General features: G+C 42.9%; 1 protein-coding gene across 2 annotated transcripts in view; it reads left to right on the forward strand.

The window, feature by feature from the left end:
- LARS2 (leucyl-tRNA synthetase 2, mitochondrial) overlaps nt 1-20183 on the forward strand; it is a 320228-nt gene that overhangs the window by 219120 nt on the left and 80925 nt on the right. For both annotated transcript variants that reach the window (XM_068236332.1, XM_068236333.1), the window contains exons 15-18: nt 729-832; nt 6532-6714; nt 13069-13238; nt 19040-19117. In XM_068236332.1, coding sequence (XP_068092433.1) covers nt 729-832; nt 6532-6714; nt 13069-13238; nt 19040-19117 — 535 coding nt within the window. The remainder of the gene's footprint in view (nt 1-728; nt 833-6531; nt 6715-13068; nt 13239-19039; nt 19118-20183) is intronic.

Below are 20183 nucleotides of genomic sequence, written 5' to 3' on the forward strand. Positions count from 1 at the left end.
CGCCCCATGTTAATCAATGGGCTATTTCCCACATCAATGCATTTTTCACATGCAGAAAAACAATTGAACAAAATGCAAAACTGTCAGACAACCCATGTAGAAAAACTGACACACAGAAAAACTGAGTGGAGACAGGCCTTTAGTATTCAATTTACATTCCATAACTGGAATAGATAAATAAGTAAGGGGCAACAACTGGGCCACTCACAGTGACATAAATTAGAAAACAAACAATTTATACCAATAAGAAAAAGTGATTTCAAATAAAAATAAAAATACCAGCTGAGACTAGCAAACAGTTGAGGCTCCAATGGTGGTGCTGATTTTTATTTTATTTTTTGTTTTCTTCTATCTCTTTGATGTCTTTTCTGCCTTCATGATTAGACTTTTTTTTCACCATGACATAACCTTTTCATGAATTTATGTACTCTTCCAAATGATGTATTTTGGGGAAATATTAAGCGTTCATTAGGTTGCAGAATAAATAATATATTATGCTGTCTCACCGCAGATGTGTCCAAAGAGAATAACATTTTCATGAATATCCTTTCTGTAAAAGAAGATAAGTGAAAAATATGTTTAGGTCAGGGAATGCAGTACTTATTAAAAATCAACTACCAGGAATTTGCTGTATGTGACTAGTATGTTTGAGATATCTGCCTGTGCATAGCTTTTATATTTACTGAGTGTTTTATTGCTTTCTTAATATCCCTTTGTTCTTGTTACAGAGAACCATTCAAGAAACTCCTGGTACAAGGTCTCATCAAAGGTCAAACATATAAGCTTGAATCTTCAGGGAGATATCTCAAGAGGGATGAAGTGGATCTTAGTGGTAATTGTGGCAACAAAAATTTGGAAACAGAAATCAGGCATAATTCCCAGTGGTGCTGCTCTATTAGGGTCGACCTTGAGGAGGCTGGTAGAATCTGTAAACAGGAACAAAGCAAAAGAGCGCACTCATGGCTAAGATAAACAAAATGGCTGGCCAGCCATGGAATATTATCACCTTTGGGAGATGCTGGTAACCTGTACAGGTGTTCCAGCTGTCAGGCTTTTTGTTCCACTTGCTGGGGAACTGGGCTTCTCAGGCACAAACTGTTCCCTCTAAGGCCCGGTTCACATTAGCGGTTGTTTGCCAAACGGACCGGATGACCTGATCGGATCCGGACCGGATCCGGATCGGAACCGTACGGTTCTGATCCGGATCCGATCCGGATCCGGTCAGGTTGCATCAGGTGTCCATCAGGATGCGATCCGGATCCGTTTGGCAAAAGTTACGTTAAAAACAAAAAAAATGTTGGGGTCTGGGAGGTCAGCAGAAGGGGGACCTGTGGAATCAGGCCCTCTGCTGTTTGCACTCACCTCCACCTCCGACATGCTGCCAACATCTCCGGATCCGGATCCAGCTGTGCTGCTCCACTCCAAAATGCTTGCCCATGTGTCCCCATCCAATATCGCCGCAACAATCCCCATAGGAAGTGGGGTAGAACATCCGGATTTCTCAGCCAGTGTGTTGTGCGCTCTCCGGTTCCCATTGGTGTGTATTGGCCGGATGGTGCAGTCCGGCTCCGCCCCGGATACGGCTGCCGGAGGAGCCGGATGAAAAAATAGCGCATGTTGAAACGGAGGCCGGAGTCCGGATCCGGCCCGGATCCGGTCCGGCTCCGGTTCGGCAGAACGGACGCATGTGAACGGACGCATAGGCTTTCATTGCTATGCCGTGCGTCCGTTCCGTCCGTTCTGCAAGCGGTGCGGCTCCGGCACGGCGATTCCGGAGGGCCACCGCAAGTGTGAACCGGGCCTTAACCTTTGGTCTCATCCTACTACCTGTCCAAACCATGTGTAGCTCTAACACACTGTGGGCCAGATTTATCAAAGCATTACACATAGTTTTTTTCTTCTTAAACAGTTCTAACCAGCTGGGGGAACCGTTCTGCATTATAATATTAAAATGTTTAAATCCTACTTAATAGCGTCAGTTTAGCGGGAATTTCTAGAACTGCACTACAGATTAAAAAAAATGTGCAATCCATTCCTAAACTGACGCAGATTAAGAAATGCTTAATAGCACTTCTACAGATGGTGCAGTGTAGACTAGACATGATTTGTGAAATGGTCCTCCCTCCCTGCTGAATCATGTGAAGCTGTTCTGTGCTTAATCCTTCCAATGCTGGACATTGATTCCTAAGCTTATTTTTTTTTTCTAGCTCTAATACATTTAAATTATATATTTATTTATTTACATTACATCTTGTCAATAACCTAAAATAATCTACCGTAAATGTTATATTTATGCTATTACAACTTCTCTTTTCTGTATGAATACAGCAGATGTATTGGTTACCTCAGCAACAGCCATTTCCCTCACATGCTGTCTGAGAAACCTTCCTAACTCCTCCTATTTAAGAACAGTTTAAGAAGGAAACTGCACTATCTAGCAATTTTTTAAGATGTTTTATACAGTTCTGCATTAATTTCTACAAACCTACCGAGATATTGTCTTTGACACGCTTGATAAATGTCCCCCTGTGAGCACTCCATGGGTCCTTTTCTGACACACACGATGGTCACCGTGTTATTACTGAACTCTAACCCACCAGAAATGTTTTTGTCACCACCCTACCACACATAGCTGCAGTGTGCAGACTTGCTTTGTGGCGTAGGCGTATTCCCAGTGTGTAGAAATTCAACAGCTTCACTACCACAGCAGTCAACCCACCTACGGAGTGCTTACAGTGTGTTCGAGCTGCTTGTGGTTTGGACAGGTAGTAGGATGAGCCCAGTAGCCTCAAGGACCTGAAGTTTGGAGACAACCGTTTTTGCCTGAGAATCCCAGTCCGTGGCAAGTGGGACAAAAGCCTGACAGCTGGAACACCTGTACTGGTTACCAGCATCTCTCAAAGGTGAGAATATTCCACAACCGGCCGTTTGGTTTATCTTAGCCATGAGTGTGTTCTTTTGCATTGTTCCTTTTTACAGATACTATTAGTTAGAGTGGAACCCAGTGTGTTTAGAAAGTAACCGTAAGATGGAAGGAGTTCGTACTGAGGCACCACAGCATCAATTGGGGTCCGGGTGGTGCCCCTGAACAGTAAAATATTGGTAACTTAAATTACCAATATTTAACTATGCACTACCCAGCTCCTTTCGTAACCTTATCTCTTCAATCGATGTGCCTAACCCTCCCCTCCCACCCCCCCCCCACACACCTAATGCCTAATTCCCGCTGCAGGTGCCTAACTTTAACCCCCACCACACCTAATGCCTAACTCTAACCACAGGTGCCTAAACAGCTGATAGTTGTAGCCGATTGCTTACACTACATCAATTAAATACTATGTAATAGCCTATCAGCTACTAGGTGAATCGGCCACCCAAATGACCTGCTGGGTGCTTAGATAACCTGATCCGAGGTGAAAGAGCTGACATGAAGCTGCCAGATTCTTAGGCTTACAGGTAGCATATACTGTGTCAGTACTTGCATTTAAAGGACAACTGTAATGTGAGGGATATGGAGGCTGCCATATCTATTTCCTTTTAAATAATTCCAGTTGTCTGGCAGCCCTGCTGGTCTATTTGGCTGCAGTAGTGTCTGAATAGCACCAGAAACAAGCATGCAAATAATCTTATATAAAAACAAATAATGTCAGAAACATCTGATATGCTGCATACTTGTTCAGGGCCTTTGGCTAAAAGTATTAGAGGCAGAGGATCAACACAATAGCCATGCAACTGGTATTGCTGGTAAAGGAAATAAATATGGCAGCCTCCATATCCCTCTCACTTCAGTTGTCCTTTAAAGTGAACATGAAGTCAGAGGCATGTGAAGACATGCAAACTTTTCCAATTATCATCAAGCAGGCAGTCTTTACTAATATCACGCCAGAACATTGTTCACATTTTTTGCACCACATTTGTAGGTACATTTCATCTTCTATTACAGTTCTGTCAGACAGAATAGAGTAGTAATTTTCTGGGGATTTTTATTTCAACAGTCTTCGATGTTACTGAAGGCAGCACATTATTCACATCAGAAAGCTCCCACTGTTCTGTTACATTTTCATCGCCAATTAATAGTTTTCTTTGTTTTCCTTTTTTTGGTGAACTGTACAATATCCCAGTATCTGAAATGTTTGGTTGATGTGAGTAGCACAGACTCTCTTGATCTCTGGGTCTTTTATGTCTAATAGCTAAAATTTGCCAGATAGTCATGATTGGACTCTTTAGCTTTATACTGCTGTTGTGTACAGTACACTTGCTATTTTATGCTACTTGGACACTTTGGTTACTATACAGATCAAAGGAAATTCCATGTGTATTATTGTTATATTTAAGTTTAAAGGTAGCCATTAACAGTCCGATTCTATACAAATGATTAAACATTTTGATCAGAAAATTTAACCAAATTGTTCAGGAAGGTCAGTCGTTAATGTGCCAGATTGACTAGTAACAATAGTGTTATTGATCATCAGATCCATGTTTTGTGAACTGGTGCTACACAATTTTTTTAGTTGATTGTGGTCGGATTGTATTTTAGGATTGAACCTTAATTGGATAATCGGCATTCACAATTGATCCATTTCAAGGTTTTGAACCGACTGTAAGAATTGATTGAATTGCTTGATTATCTTTATACATTTGCACAGGTAATGGCAGCCTTTTGTACTAAATCACTAAACAGAGTTGTTGTTTTTTCTGAAAATAATTTTTATTGATGCAAATATATAACACATACAAAAAAGTGTTTGCAAATGGTTATCAATACAAACTATTGCGTAACATTTTCAATATACAAAGATAATTATTGAACACAATGTAGGCATGGGAATCAAACTCAAACATTATTAATCATTCTCAGTAGAAATTTTGAATAAACCAGTATTATTTCCTTAACTCAACAGCCCTGATCTTACACAAGAAAAACAGGGGGCATCTCTCCCACAGGGGTTCAGACCAGTGTTGCCAACTCATCCCTTTAAATACGGACACTTATGAATTATACATGTTTTGTGGCTAGTTAGAGGCAGTTTAGGCACTGATTATGTGTGAGAAGCCCCAGAACCTTTATAACTTAGATTTGTCAGTATTTAAAGAGAACCCGAGGTGGGTTTGAAGAATATTATCTGCATACAGAGGCTGGATCTGCCTATACAGCCCAGCCTCTGTTGCTATCCCAAACCCCCCTAAGGTCCCCCTGCACTCTGCAATCCCTCATAAATCACAGCCACCCTGCTGACAAACAGCTTGTCAGAGCTGGCTGTGTTTATCTCTATAGTGTCAGTCTGCTGCTCTCCCCGCCTCCTGCAGAACTCCAGTCCCCGCCTGCATCCCTTCCCTCCCTGCTGATTGGAGGGAAGGGACTAGGGCAGGGACCGGAGCTATGCAGGAGGCGGGGGAGCAGCTGAGACTGATACTACAGATTTAAACACAGCCTCACAGCATGGCTGTGATTTATGAGGGATTGCAGAGTGCAGGGGGACCTTAGTGGGGTTTGGGATAGCAACAGAGGCTGGGCTGTATAGGCAGATCCAGCCTCTGTATGCAGATAACATTCTTTAAACACACTTTCTCTTTAAAGGGATGAGTTGGCAACCCTGGTTCAGACTAGTGGCACCCTTCCTTTAGGACAATATGACTGCTATTTTTCTATCCATACAACCTCTCTTATATTAGTATCCTTCTGATTTGATTTGTATAAAATGCCTACAAGAAGACGCAAACTATACCAATGAACAGAGTTTTCCTTAAAGATGTTAAGAATTCCACCATCTGTTTTGAATGCCAAGCTCTTAGTTCTAGAAAGGTCAAAATGTAAATTGCTACATTACAGAAATATGCCAAAAGGAACACTATATGTACGCATTAAAGTGGACACCAATGTCTGTTTGTTTCGTTATTCTAACATCATCCTTTCAAGATATAGATTATAACCAGGTAATTTATTATTAACTGTAAATCCGCAACAAAAATATTCATTTTTTCAGGGATGACAATTTGGTTTTTAGTGGACATACCAAAATATAAAACTGCCAGCATGTTCTGATCGTTAAGCTGGCCACTAACGGTCCACTTTTTAGCGAAAAATCGTTCGAGCGCCCAGAAATTCTGATCGGATTGGTTGTAAATAATCTCCATTGGTGGACACCATCGATTATGAACGAGTGAAAAAAATGTCGCCCGAATGAATTTTCGTCGAACGAAAATTTGGATTTTCTTGGTGGTCGTGATAGATAGAAAGCAATGATTGGTTAGTTGATGGTGTAATGAACGATTTTTCGTCCGATCAAAATTTCTGATCGCTCGAACGATTTTTCGCTAGAAATTGGACCGTTAGTGGCCAGCTTAAGGAAGATCTAACCAAATCAGGCTGATATCGAGATACAGAATAACATTTTTTCTATTAGTAAAAATGTTTTAATTTACCTATAAATTTGCTTCTGTGAGTCCAGATGATGAAGTTTATAAACTGATTTTCTAGTTGCCTTAACAATATGTGACCGTACTTTTCCTCCTATTTTTATGTGTTCAAAGGGGCTGAACCTATATACCCTGGTTCTGGAGAAAAGATACAGGTAACATGGGAGAAGATGAGCAAATCCAAGCACAATGGTGTGGACCCAGAGGAAATGGTGGCGAAATATGGCATTGACACAACTCGCCTCTATCTCTTATTTGCAGCTCCTCCAGAGCAAGATATTTTATGGGACATAAAGAGTAAGTATCTGCCTAAACCACTTTGCTACTAAAAATAATTAAAGTGGTTACTGTCCACCCTGAGGAAAGGAATTTGTGATATGTGCCGATAGTCATGAACCCAGCTGTGTACTTCCTACAGTCTGAAGAAATAGTGGTCTATAACCGTCCATTAACTCCCATTTAGATGGGTTTAGGGTCAAAGGCTTAGGAATGTTGCCTGGCTTTAAAGCGAACCTGAACTCCGAGCGTCCACTTTGCTTTAGAAGATACACAACAGCATAATGACCTTTAAACAAAAAAAACATTTCTTTGTTATACCAGATACAAATCCTTAAATAAATCTTCACCGTTTCTACTTCCTGATTCATGGAAGCAGATATATTGTTAACCTCCTGCGCTTTCAAAAGGCCTTATGTCATGTGACACAGAGGAGAGATCAGATTACAACTTGTGATTAGACACAAATGAGGGGAAATTAAACAGGCTAAGCTCTCTAAATACATACAGGGTGCATTTCTCTATGTATTTCTTCAGTCCTGTGCAAGAATTCATGTCCACTTTAAGCCCCCAGGCTACTTTCCACAATCACCTGTTGGCTGCAGTTACATGCAGCCAAATGGCAACGTTTTCTAATACACCTGTCACGCTTGACATGCAGTGGCATTACCAGGTAGCAAAAGAAGTCTCGTGTTGGGATCCCACCTGTAGTTAAAAATTTGCAGGTTCCATAGTACTTAATTTAAATATCAAGTAAACCTCATGCTTTAGGAGCTTCCTCTGCAAGTGTCCACCCCTACTATCGAGGCATAGTCTTGTGGCTTGTGGCCTGAAAAGTGGTATTGCCACTGCACGATTCTCACCAACCCTGGTGAATTTGTACTTGGGGTGGTGAGAAGAAGGCAGCTTGCTCTCAGATGCCAATTGATATGCTGACTATTCCTTATAGTATGGTTGGTATATGCCCTTCTAATGGTCTGGTTGCATAATGTAATGGAGGTACTGCATGGTATGACCACACGAGGCATACAATATAATGAAAGTATGCCTGACTCCACTGGAAATGCATGCATTGCCCTGTTAACGCACACAATGCTGTGCATTACTGTTTTGGAGCCTGTTGCACCACACCAGATGTGACAGCCCCATAGGAATATCATTGCATTGTTTTGAGATACAATTATCAGGAATCAGGAATAGTTTATATTGTCCACTGTGATGCAATGGACTTAGTGTAAAAAGGCCCTAAAGGCTATGTAATACAGAACATTTCTTCAGTATCTTTATTTTACCGAAAATGTGTCTGTGAAAGAAAAAGGATAATTACAGTATATCCCGGTAATTCTATTTCTAACAGAAAGCCGTGTTTGCTGTATAAAGAACAATATCTTACATTAGAATGATTACCATTGCAAATACATGTGTTATTAAAGAATAAAAAAATGCTCTGATTGCTCCAGTAGTGAAGATTAACATTGCATCTGATTGGGAGCAGTTCATCTGACATGACAACAAATCCTCTCCACCAATTTATATGTCAAATTCAAACTCAGTCTTAGCCTCAGGGGCGTTTCTAGCCTTTTTGTTACTCCAGGCAAGAAGTCCTGTCCCCCCCCCCCCAAAAAAAAAAAAGCACACACACACTAAACAATATGAACCATGTGGTGTATAAGGTGGATGCTTAACCACTTTACCCCCACGCGTACGGATTTCTCCGCCCCTTTTTTCCCTCCTAAAAAACCAGGGACGGAGAAATCCGTACCTTCCGCGCTACCGCCGCTGTCCGCGCTCCCGCCGCTTGTGCGCGCGCACCCGCCGCTCGTGCACGCCGCCGCCCGCTCGCCCGAGATCAATGAACGGGAAAATCCATTCCCGTTCGTTGATCTAAGCCCCCGCAATGATCTGCTGCTTCTTTCAGAAACAGCGAGATCATTGTGAGTCTCCCAGCCTCCTACTGCTTCCTGTAAGCGTCCTTCCGGACGCTTACAGGTCGCATGTAAACAAACACTCTGTGGCCATCTTGTGGCCAAATAGTAATCTACACCCTAAAAGCATTTTACATATACAAACATTACATTTACACGATAAATTAACTCATTACCTCCCACACTCCCCAAATTTTTTTTTTGTAATAAAAAAAAAAAATACAATTAAAAAAAAAACATAAATAGTTACCTTAGGGACTGAACTTTTTAAATATTTATGTCAAGAGGGTATAACACTGTTACTTTATAAACTGCGGACTTGTAATTAGGGATGGATGCAAAACTGAAAAAAATGCACCTTTATTTCCAAATAAAATATTGTCGCCAAACATTGTGATGGGGACATAATTTAAATGGTTTTATAACCGGGACAAATGGGTTAATACATTTCATGGGTTTTAATTACAGTAGCATGCTTTATTTAAAAACTATAATGGCCGAAAACTGAAAAATAATAATTTTTTCCCACATTTTTTCCTATTTCCCCATTAAAACACATTTAGAATAAAATAATTCTTGGCATAATGTCCCACCTAAAGAAAGCCTAATTGGTGGCGAAAAAAACAAGAAATAGTTCATTTCATTGGGATAAGTAATAATAAAGTTATAGACGAATGAATGGAAGGAGCGCTGAAAGGTGAAAATTGCTCTGGTGGTCAGGGGGTAAAACCCCTCAGTGGTGAAGTGGTTAATACAGTTTCTGCTGCCCTATACTCATTTTTTACACACTGGGCTTGCAGGAGGTGGACAGGGACAGATAGTGGCACAATGGGACATAAGGAGGCACAGGGGGACAGAGAGGAACGGGGGACAGAAGGAGCATAAGCACAGTGGGATGCCCAGGGTGGCAGAGGAAGTACAAGGGGACAGAAGGAGGCATAAGGGGACAGAAAGAGGCATGGGGACAGAGGGGGGATAGGAGGAGGCCTGAGGGATGGGTGTCGCAAAGAGGGACAGAAGGAGGCATGGGTACAGAAGGAGGCACAAGATGGTCAGAAGGAGGCACAATGGGGGACAGAATGAGGCACATACGGGGAACAAAAAGAGGCACAGAAATGCAGACATCCAACCAACAGGTTTGATGTCTGCATGCTGTAGGTTCTGATACAGTTCTGTATAATGCCTGAATAAGAAACTTAACGTTTTGAAAGCTTGCAATAAACCATGTACAGTTAGTCATTAAAGATATCACTGGAATCAATGTTTGTTGGTTTGATGGCTGCATTTCTGCTCCTCGACTAACACCGGATCACACTTCACTCGCTTCACCAAGGAGGCACAGGAGGACAGAAGGAGGCACAGGGGGACTGAAGAAGGCACCCAGGGGGACAGAGGGAGGCACAGGGAGACAGAAGGAGGCATGGGGCCAGAAGGAGCCAATAGTCACCAATAGCTAATAGTCAGCAGTTTAAGATGCAGTTATTTGTTATTGCCAATGATTTTCAGTACATATTTTACTAGCATAGTATTTTCTAGCTTGAGCCCTAATTGTTCATGTTTTCATGGTTTGCTGACAACAATTTCATCATTTGAGGTCAAAATATTTAATATTCCAGGTCAAAGTACTCAACATAAGCGGAAAGCAAAATGATAATATTTAGCAGTAGCCCTGCATAGGCCGATTCCATACTCTGGAGCTTTATGGCTGCCAAACATCTGTTCCATGCTTGGAATATTCATCATGTTCTGGTATCAGCGTTTCAGTTATGATAACACAGTTTCCCTGTATTCTTTAAGGAAAAAAAAAAAAGCATTTTATGAGAGCCATATTTGCAGTAGCTGTTCTCAGTTCTAAAAAGGCCATTTTGGAGAACATTTAGCAAGGACAGTTGAGACAACATGTGGCATTGGTCCAGTGCAGATCAAGCTGCTAAATATGGCAGAACAATCTTTGCAGGACCGGTTCAACCCCCGACTCTGGGAGAGTTTATTTTGTGCTTCAAGAGAGGCAAGATACATTGGGTCTGATGCACTATTCTGTGGTAAAACAGACAGCAATTTTACCGTTACTAAAGGTGGCCACACACCATACAATTTTTTAAATATCTGTTCAATTTAAGAATTGCAATCAATTTTTCTGACTGATTGTAACATTTCAAAAATATGACCAATGTACCACACACGTATGTTCAATCTTTCCCCAATTATGATAAAACTGATTGGAAACTCTGACAAAATTGCTAGGATGTGTATATTAATAAATTGACAATCTAACACACACCATACAATCTTTAAAAAAATTGAAGAGAAATATCTGGCATTCCGGATCGATTTAAATAAAAAAAAAACGGGAAATCTGATCGTATTTTTCAGTCGAATGAAAAAAAAGCTTTCGATATTTTCGGGAGATACGATCGTTTTTATCGAATTGCTGGAAAATCGGATCATTTTATTGTATGGTGTGTGGCCACCTTAACGCTGGGGGAGCACCGCATGTTAACCCTTTAGCACCGCCAGTGTTACCAGAATAATGCACACGTTGCTATGGTAATACTTGTTACCATAATGCTATACGTATTACCATGGAAATGCCCCCAGTTCTAAAGATTACAGCATTTTTCTTCTTTTCTGGGGGGAAGGGGGGAGTGTGTGCACCTTACTTGTTGAATATACCATAAAATGTTGTGCAGAGGGCACAGGGAAGCACTTACCGCGTCCAGCACGTGACCCCGACGCACGTACGCCACTGGTGTTACAGTAGCTGGACCAATATGGAAGTACAGAGGCCATGTGGAATGGTGGACCCGGAGCTGTTTAGTGGCAGGTGGCTGCAGTGTACCGCTATATTGGAAGATGCCAGAGGAGAAGAGGAACATGTGGTGAAGCAGGCCACAGAGTGATGGGGAGAGGAGCGCGGTGCTGGATGTGTAAGAGCCGAAGAGTTAGTGCATTGTAGCATAGCTGGGAGGCAGCAGGGATTTGTGTAGTGTAGTGTGTAGTTTAGTCTAGTGTAGTGTGTAGTCTGGTGTAATGCAGTGTACTAAGGCTTAGTTTCCACTTGTGCGTTTTGTGTCAGATTTTTCTTTTCGAAAATTCGCATTGATTTTGCAACTAATGGCAGTGAATGGTGCTGTTTCCATCCAATGCAAATTTTCGTTAGCATTCGAACGCGCGAAAAAATCGGATGTCCTGTATCATTTTTTCGGACATCGCGTATGATTCGCGTACACTGCTTTGTATAGGCAATACACGAATTTCTGCATTAATTGCCCGAAAATTTGCATTAGATACATGGTTACAGGAAGTTGTCAGCAGTCATGACTAAGCTGTTACTAGGCAGATTATGTTACATTTAACTAATGCAAATTTTCACGTACGAAAATGTGCATAAAACACGTAAAAATTTACATGCAAATTTTCACCAATCAGAAAAATCTTATACCATTTTTTGCAGGCAAAAATGTCAAGCTATAGTGGAAACGTTGGGGCAGCAGGGGTTAGTGTAGTGTAGCTGGTCAGAGCAGCTTAGATAGAGTAGCTTAGAGACGGGGTTTTTTTTTTGGGGGGGGGGGTCCATAAGGTGCTCCTGCACTATAGATACACCTGGTATTTTATTTTTTTCCCTGATTTTTACCTCTAAACCTAAGTGTGTCTTCTATTTCAAAATCTACGGTAACGTGCAGTGCTCCACCGGCGTTAGTAATGGTAAAATAGCTGTGCACGGCTTGCGCATGCCCACTTTACCGTACTATAGTGCATCAGGACCAGTGGAGTTTATTTACAGAGGTTGTACAATCATAAGTGATCCTGAAACCCTGGACTTTTTTTTAACTTGTCCCTGTCACCGAAGTCATATCAATAATAATAATTATCAAAGATAATTTCTGAAAAGATACTGTAGTTTGTACTATTGCAGTTGTATGCACACAAGCACAACCGTAATAAATTAAAGATATCTTCTATCTATTAAAGAAATAATTCTCAGTTGTGGTGTGTACATGACGGCACATCCAGTAATTTAATAATTTTCTGCAACCCCATATCACTCAAGCAAGGGTTTTTAACTTTGGCCACCTTATAGCATTCAGTTTTTACACCATCCAGTAAATGTTTGTTAGATTACTTAGATTGTTCATCAGCTTTAAAGTGGACCTGAACTCTTGCACAGGAAAGGGAAACAGAGAAATGCACCCTGTATGTATTTAGAGTTTAGCTTGTCTAATTCTTCCTCATCTGTGACTAATCATTAACATTATATGATCTTTCGGCTGTGTCAGCTCAGGATACTCCTCTGTCACGGCAGAGCTGCTAATTTGTAAACAAGGGATGTTAACAATATGTCTCCCTCCATGAATGCAGGAAGTAGACACATTTCATTCATTGTGTTATTTTGATTTCAGGTCCTCTTTCAAACAATATTTCAGCTAATTGTTTTCCTGTATTCTGATAGCTGATGCTATCCCTGGAGTTCAAAGATGGCAGTCTCGAGTATGGACGATAACCAGCAAGTTTATTGAAGCCAAAAATCCTTCAGTTGTTCCTGATGCCAAACTGTTGAATAAGAAAGAAGCTGCTGAGGCTCAGAAGATTTTACAAGACAGAAACAATACTGTATCTGAGGTAACTGATGCTCCACATGTCAAATCAAAATCACCTCCAGTCCTGTAGGGCACTAAAAAGAATAGACATTGTTCTGATGCAATTAACATTTATCCTAAGTTCTCTAAGAGATGTTTTCTCACCTTATCAGTAAAATACTTTTTTTTAGAACCAAACAAGCAAAAAAATACTCCAGATATCTTGTCCCAAATTAACATTACTTTTCTTACTTGGTTTGATACTTTTTCACTTTCTAGATTATGAAAACCCAAGAAATTGGGCTTAGCCTGGGAATGTTATCCTCCTGATAAATGGGCCTATTCACACTTATCCTGGCATTTTCTGCATGTGATTTCCTGCATGAATGGATATGCATTTGCACTTTTTCAGGTCATTCCAGTTTTTAACTTTTGTGTGCTTTATTGCATTTTAATGAGCATTTGTATGCAATTTTTTAATGCAAAGTTAACTTACATGAAAATGTATGTAATTAACTTTAGAATCGTGTGATTTATCATAGAATGCAATTTTGCAAGTTGTGCAGAAAATCATGCAAATTCATAGAAATGTGAATAGCCCCTAATTCTTCAGTCTTTCTGTAACTTTTTCAGAATATCTTTTCTCTCATTACGTTGATACTTTTTTCTAATAGTGAATGTGAATAGAAAAAAGTCAGCCAGATACTTACCTAAGGAGAGGGAAGGCTCTGGGTTCTATAGAGCCTTCCCGCTCCTCTCATGGATCCCTCGTTCCAGTGCTGGCTCCCCCGGTAGCAGTATTTGACCAAATTGGTCAAAAACTGCTTTCCTCCACCGAAAGAGGCTTCAGAAGTATTCGGGAGCCCAAGTGCTCCTGAAGACGGGCGGCTCCATACTGCGCCTGTGCAAGCACGCTCTCTCGCGCGCTCATGCAAGCGCAGTACAGAGCTGCCCGTCTTCTGAGCACTTGGGTGGGGGAGTCAAAAGGGGGGCTGCCGTTTAAAAGAGGGAACCCGGAAAGGAGCAGGAAGGCACTGTATAATGTTTTTAAAGTTCCCACTAGCTTTAAAGAATACTTGAGGCAAGGGCAGGAAGTCCTACTTAACTTACCTGGGAATTCTCTCATCCTCCCGCAGTCTATAAGGTCCCTCACTGTGGCTGCAATCCAGTCCAGTGTGCCTCTGCCCTCTCCAAAAGATCTGCAAGTGATGCTAAGTCGTCCATGCGTAGTTTAAGTCTTTAGGAGTCTTCATGCGCATAATGCTCCCAGCCATGGAAACGGGCGACGGGGCCATGCATGCTCGACTTAGAGTGATTTTAAGATCGTTCAGGGGTCATCAGCACACTGGAGTGGATCGGAACCGCAGTGAGGGACCTGATAGACTGCAGGGGGCTGAAAGAATTCCCAGGTGAGTTAAACAGAAATACTTGCCCTCTGGTATCCTTTAAAGAGACACAGAGATGAGTCATAAGGCAGTTTTTTTTACTTACCCGGGACTTCTTCCAGCCCCATAAGCACGGATGTGTCCCTCGCCATCCTCCTGCTATCTCACGTTCAGCCGCAATGTGCCCTGGTAACGGGCTCAGTCAAAGCCAGTCTGTGTCTTCTGCGCATGCGCAGTAGACTTAGACTGACGTCACTGAGCCTATTACCAGGGTTCACCATGGCTGAACAGGAGACCGCAGGAGGACGGCGAGGGCCGCATCCATGCTTATGGGGCTGGAGGAAGCCCCGGGTAAGTAAAAAAAACAGCCTTATTACTCGTCTCTTTACGTGAAAAAAATAATATTAGACCCATTTAAATATGATGATGAGGAATTGATGAATATTTACTTATCTGCCTATTTATTTAGTTGGTAGATTTGAACTTTTGAGCTTTCTGTTTCCTCCTCCAGGATCTAGAATAGAATGTGTAATTGTCAGATTCTACTGCATGCTGATTACAAACAAACAACAGTAATAGCAGTCAGGAAACTACTGGGGACTGCAGAATTAATTGTGCAATAAAACATAATGTCACATGGCAGCTAGAGAAAGATCTTTCTTTAGGGTTTCTTATTAACTTATAGCTGAGAACACATAGCTTCCAAATTCACATTTATATATTTATTTTAGTAATTTCCTCTTTTTACTTTATACCAGCAATTGTGGACTTCATGGTCGTCATGCACATTGCCAGGATCCAGGCATTTCTGGACAGTAATGAAGGAGGAATTGTATGTGCAACATGTACTGCTGCAAAAAGTGGCCATGGTCATTACCAAATGTGGGAGGGGTCAAATAATGTACATGAACCTAGAAGAGATGTAACTAAATAGAATGTGTTTGTGCTACTCCCCTCGATGTCTCCCAGATATTAGAGCAAGTTGCCCCACCACCAAACAATGTGCCCTTCTGCCAAACTAAATAATTAAGGACAGTGCCCCCAATATAATTAGGTAGAGTTTTCAGCATAATTAGGCAGCATACCAACAAACGCATGGCCAGGCCTGCGCAGGCACAGTGAGCCTGTCGGTCGAAAATGAAACTAGCTGGGGGCAGTGGACAGGAGGATCCGCGAGTGACTGCGAGGGCATGGGACGGATGCAGGGGGCTGGTAGAAGCCCCAGTTGAGTACAGGCGATTTTTTTTTTTTTTATGCAAAGCTTAAAGGGAACCAGAGAGGAACTTAATAAAAAAAAAGAAGAAGCTTTTATACATACCTGGGGCTTCTTCCAGCCCCATAACCCGGGATCGCTCCCACGCCGCCATCATCCGCTTCCTGGATCGGCGGTACCGGGTCCCGTCACTTCCAGGGGGACGCGGCCAATTGTCCGCATCACAGGGGCTCCCTCCATACCCGTACGCATGAGGCTGCGCAGTGGGCAGCCTCACGCGTACGTACATGGAGGGAGCTCCGTGTGATGCGGACTATTGGCCGTGTCAGCCGGCCGACTGGCGGCCATGACGAGACCCGGTAGCGGCGGATCCAGGCAGCAGAGGACGGCGGCGTGGGAGCGATCCGTGCGTATGGGGCTGGAGGAAGCCCCAGGTATGTATAAAATCTTTTTTCTGGGGCCTCTGGTTCCCTTTAAGTATCCCTTTAAAGCTAATGGGAATCCAGGATTAAGTAAAAAAAAAAAGTCAGATACCTAAGGAGAGGGAAGGCTCGGGTCCTTATGAGCCTTCCCTGTCCTCTCCCGGTGCCGTCGGTGCTGCGCTGGCTCCCCCCGTTCCAATCCCCCGCCGCGGGGACTTCGGAAGTCTTCGGGAGGCGAGTCCTCCCGAAGACAGGCGGCTCCATACTGCGCATGTGCGTCTGGAGTACTCGGGCTCCCGAAGCATTTCCGAAGCCTCCCTTCGGCGGGGGAACAGCGGTATTTGACCGAAACGGTCGAATACCGCTACCATGGAGCCAGCGCAACAGCGGGGACTGGGAGAGGAGAGGAAAAGCTCTATGGGACCCAGAGCCTCCCTCTCCTTAGGTGAGTATCTGACTTTTTTTTATTTATAAATGGGTTCCCGTTCACTTTAAGCACAATCAGAAATAGAAGGTGCTTAGCTGCAATTGTAGTGCCAGCTAAACACTTATCTTAACACTGGCCACAAACCTGCAGATGTCTCATGAAAAACAATGAAGTGGGAGAAGTCAAACCATGCAGCTAAAGGTGACAAATTGAGAACAGAGTGGTAAATTCAAGGTTTACTTGTCTCCTATCTTATTGATAAGAACATTTACGGGGTTTTCTCTCCAAAGGAGATAGGTGACAGTTTTCACCAAACAAGTATATACAGTGTATTATCAACCTTTAGTACTGTATTGTGCTTGGATAAATGGAAGTGATTTTGGACTGGTTACTATGGTTTTTTGCCTGACCAAATGAAGGAGCTAAGTTGGCAGTGTTTTTAACAGCTATCATCAAGACTTTTACATTATTTATCGATGTGCATATTTTATGACTCCTTAACTGTCGGGCATAAAATCAAAAATCAATTATTTATTTTTATCTGATAAACAAGTAATAAGGATGCTAACCAGGCAATCCAAAAGTTAAAATCACTATTATTTTCTTGTTGATAAATGATCATTCCCCAGTTTACCTGACTCTTATTTGATACACACAAAATTTGGTACGCACAGAGGAAGTTGCAGGGCATGCTGGGTTGTCATTTTTTGCTTCTCTACTTTCCCTCAGACTTAACTAATGCAGCCTGATTGGCTGAAGCCTCTTTCCCTTCCGTTTTCCCCTCCCACACCTCTGTTCCTCTCTGATTGTCCAATATTTCTCATACTGAGACAATGCACTTTCTATAGTGGAGGGTGGGCAATGCATACACAATCAGGCAGAGGAGAGCAAGGGAGGAAATAACATAAGGATTGGCTTCAAAATAGCCAAAATGTGAAATGCTAAGGGCTCTTTCACATTAGGGCAGACTTTCTGCGTTAACGCAAACGGAAGCCGGTAAGATGAAAGTCCATAGACTTTCATTTTACCTTTTCACACTCGACGCTGCGTTTCGATGCGTTGCGGTTCCGACGCACCCGGGCGCAGTTTTTCCTCCAACGCACCCGCGAGCCGGCGGTTTCCGTCGGGTTTAATTACCAGTTACCGCCGCTGATTGCGTCGCACCGCAGATACCCGACGACACGCCGCAGGCAGACAACGCGTGCAGGAGAACGGCTCCTGTTCGCGTTGTCTGATGTGAAAGAGCCCTAAGAAGGATTTTCTCTCTTTTTACTGTAGAAAAATCACTAAAATCAAAATGTCGACAGTGCAATACAAATGTTATGTATGTAGAGCAAGTATTTACTTATATATGTGTTTTTTTTCTGAGATAGTATGGCTGACAGCTCCTCTTTAAGTATCTGCTGGCTCTGAATGCCACATTATTTGACACATTCATGTTTCTCAGGTTTATTAATTATTGTTTTAGAATTACCGCTCATTTAACAAATCATATCCCTGGGGGACCACCTCTACATCTTTGGACGACTTTATTTGGCCATACTGTTTGCTTATTTATTATTATTTATAGAAAAAATATATAAGTGCATTGTGTATGAAGAGTGCTCTATGGGGAAGGCAACCAGTCAGATTCATTATTCCATGTTCAAATCAGTAACTCTAACGATAAAAATAAGCTGCGTAGCAGTTTCTGTAGCACCTATTTCATACATGAGGGTCACTGTTGCTTTGCTTACCACTTTAACCTGCCTGGCGTTCTATTAAGATCGCCAGGGAGGCTGCGGGAGGGGTTTTTTTTTAATAAAAAAAAAAACTATTTCATGCAGCCAACTGAAAGCCCACTAGAGGGCGCTCCGGAGGCGTTCTTCCGATCGCCTCCGGCACCCAGAATAAACAAGGAAGGCCGCAATGAGCAGCCTTCCTTGTTTTGCTTACATCGTCGCCATAGCGACGAGCGGAGTGACGTCATCGACGTCAGCCGACGTCCTGACGTCAGCCGCCTCCGATCCAGCCCTTAGCGCTGGCTGGAACTTTTTGTTCCGGCTACGCTGGGCTCAGGCGGCTGGGGGGACCCTCTTTCGCCGCTGCTCGCGGTGGATCGCCGCAGAGCGGCGGCGATCAGGCAGCACACGCAGCTGGCAAAGTGCCGGCTGCGTGTGCTGCTTTTTATTTGAGCCTAATCGTCCCAGCAGGGCCTGAGCGGCAGGCTCCGGCGGTACTGGACGAGCTGAGCTCGTCCAGACCGCCCAGCAGGTTAAGCTATAAGTGATGTTTCTTTATTTTTACTCATCCATTGCCATATTTTAAACCCATACAGAAAAATGAATAAATTCACCTGTGCTAGAGAATTAACTTCCAATAATTCTAAAAAGGATTTTTTTTGTTTGTGTTGCCTAGGTAACTAGCTACTTCACTGAGGACATTGTTTTCAATGCAGCTATTTCCCGTCTAATGGCTCTAAGCAACACACTCTTGGTAAGTGCATCTGCAGCCTGCCCTCCTATTGAAAAAGTGTGATTATGACCTGTGATCGTTCATAATAAGACCATGAGGATTCCTTTTCTCCTGCTTAGGCTCATATGTGCAGTATATTGTTATGCCGGTGATTTGTGTTCATGCAAAGACTGGTTTGAATCATTTTGCACATTTTTCTACAGACACAGCGGGCATACGGACAGTGCTTTCTCCCTCCGCTCTATATGTGGATTGTTTTGTTACAGTAAAGTAGAAAGGGATGATGATAATATATTTGTGACATCTGTAACTGAGTTGTCTTTTAACTACAGTACCTAATCTTTCCTGAACAAAACTAATGGTACTCGTTTGATTTAGGCTTCTTGCACACCAAGACATTGTGTTAGGTGCCACGTTATGGTCGCATAACGTGCACCTAACACAACGTATGGTGCTGCAAAAGCCGACGGTAGAGTGAGCCGCGTTCGGCGGCTCGATTCCTATAATGTCTCCCAGAGTGGCGCTGATTGGCCAGCGGGACCACGTGATGCGGAGCGAGACACTCCGCATCACGTGGTCCCGCCGGCCAATCAGCTACCGCCAGTGCAGTGAATATTAAGTAGCCATGTGCGCGGCTACTGTAGCTGGCTCTCCCCGCCTCCTCTCCGCCCCCCACTGCGCATGTGCAAACAGTCTAACGCGGCTATAGCCGCTCCAACGCCGTAGCATGCTGCACTTTGCACAGAACGTGCAGCGTTACATGTAACGCAACGTGGGCTGTGTGAACAGCCCACTTGTGTTACATTGCTGTGCGTTGGGGGAGCGTTACAGGCGCACTAACGTGCGCCTGTAACGTCTTGGTGTGTAAGCAGCCTTAAAGAAAAATGTGTGTGTATATGCTGTATACATTACACTGACTTCACTGCCAGCTACTCTCACTACACTCCCAGCTACACTGACTACACTCCCAGCTAGTCTCTCTACACTCCCAGCTACACTGACTACACTCCCATCTAACTGCAAGGTCTTACCGATCCAGCAATGTGCTCACGGTCCTACGTTCATCCGTCTGTCTCAGCAGCTGTAT

The sequence above is a fragment of the Hyperolius riggenbachi genome, chromosome 5 (assembly GCF_040937935.1).
Source record: "Hyperolius riggenbachi isolate aHypRig1 chromosome 5, aHypRig1.pri, whole genome shotgun sequence".
NCBI classification, from domain to species: Eukaryota; Metazoa; Chordata; class Amphibia; order Anura; family Hyperoliidae; genus Hyperolius; species Hyperolius riggenbachi.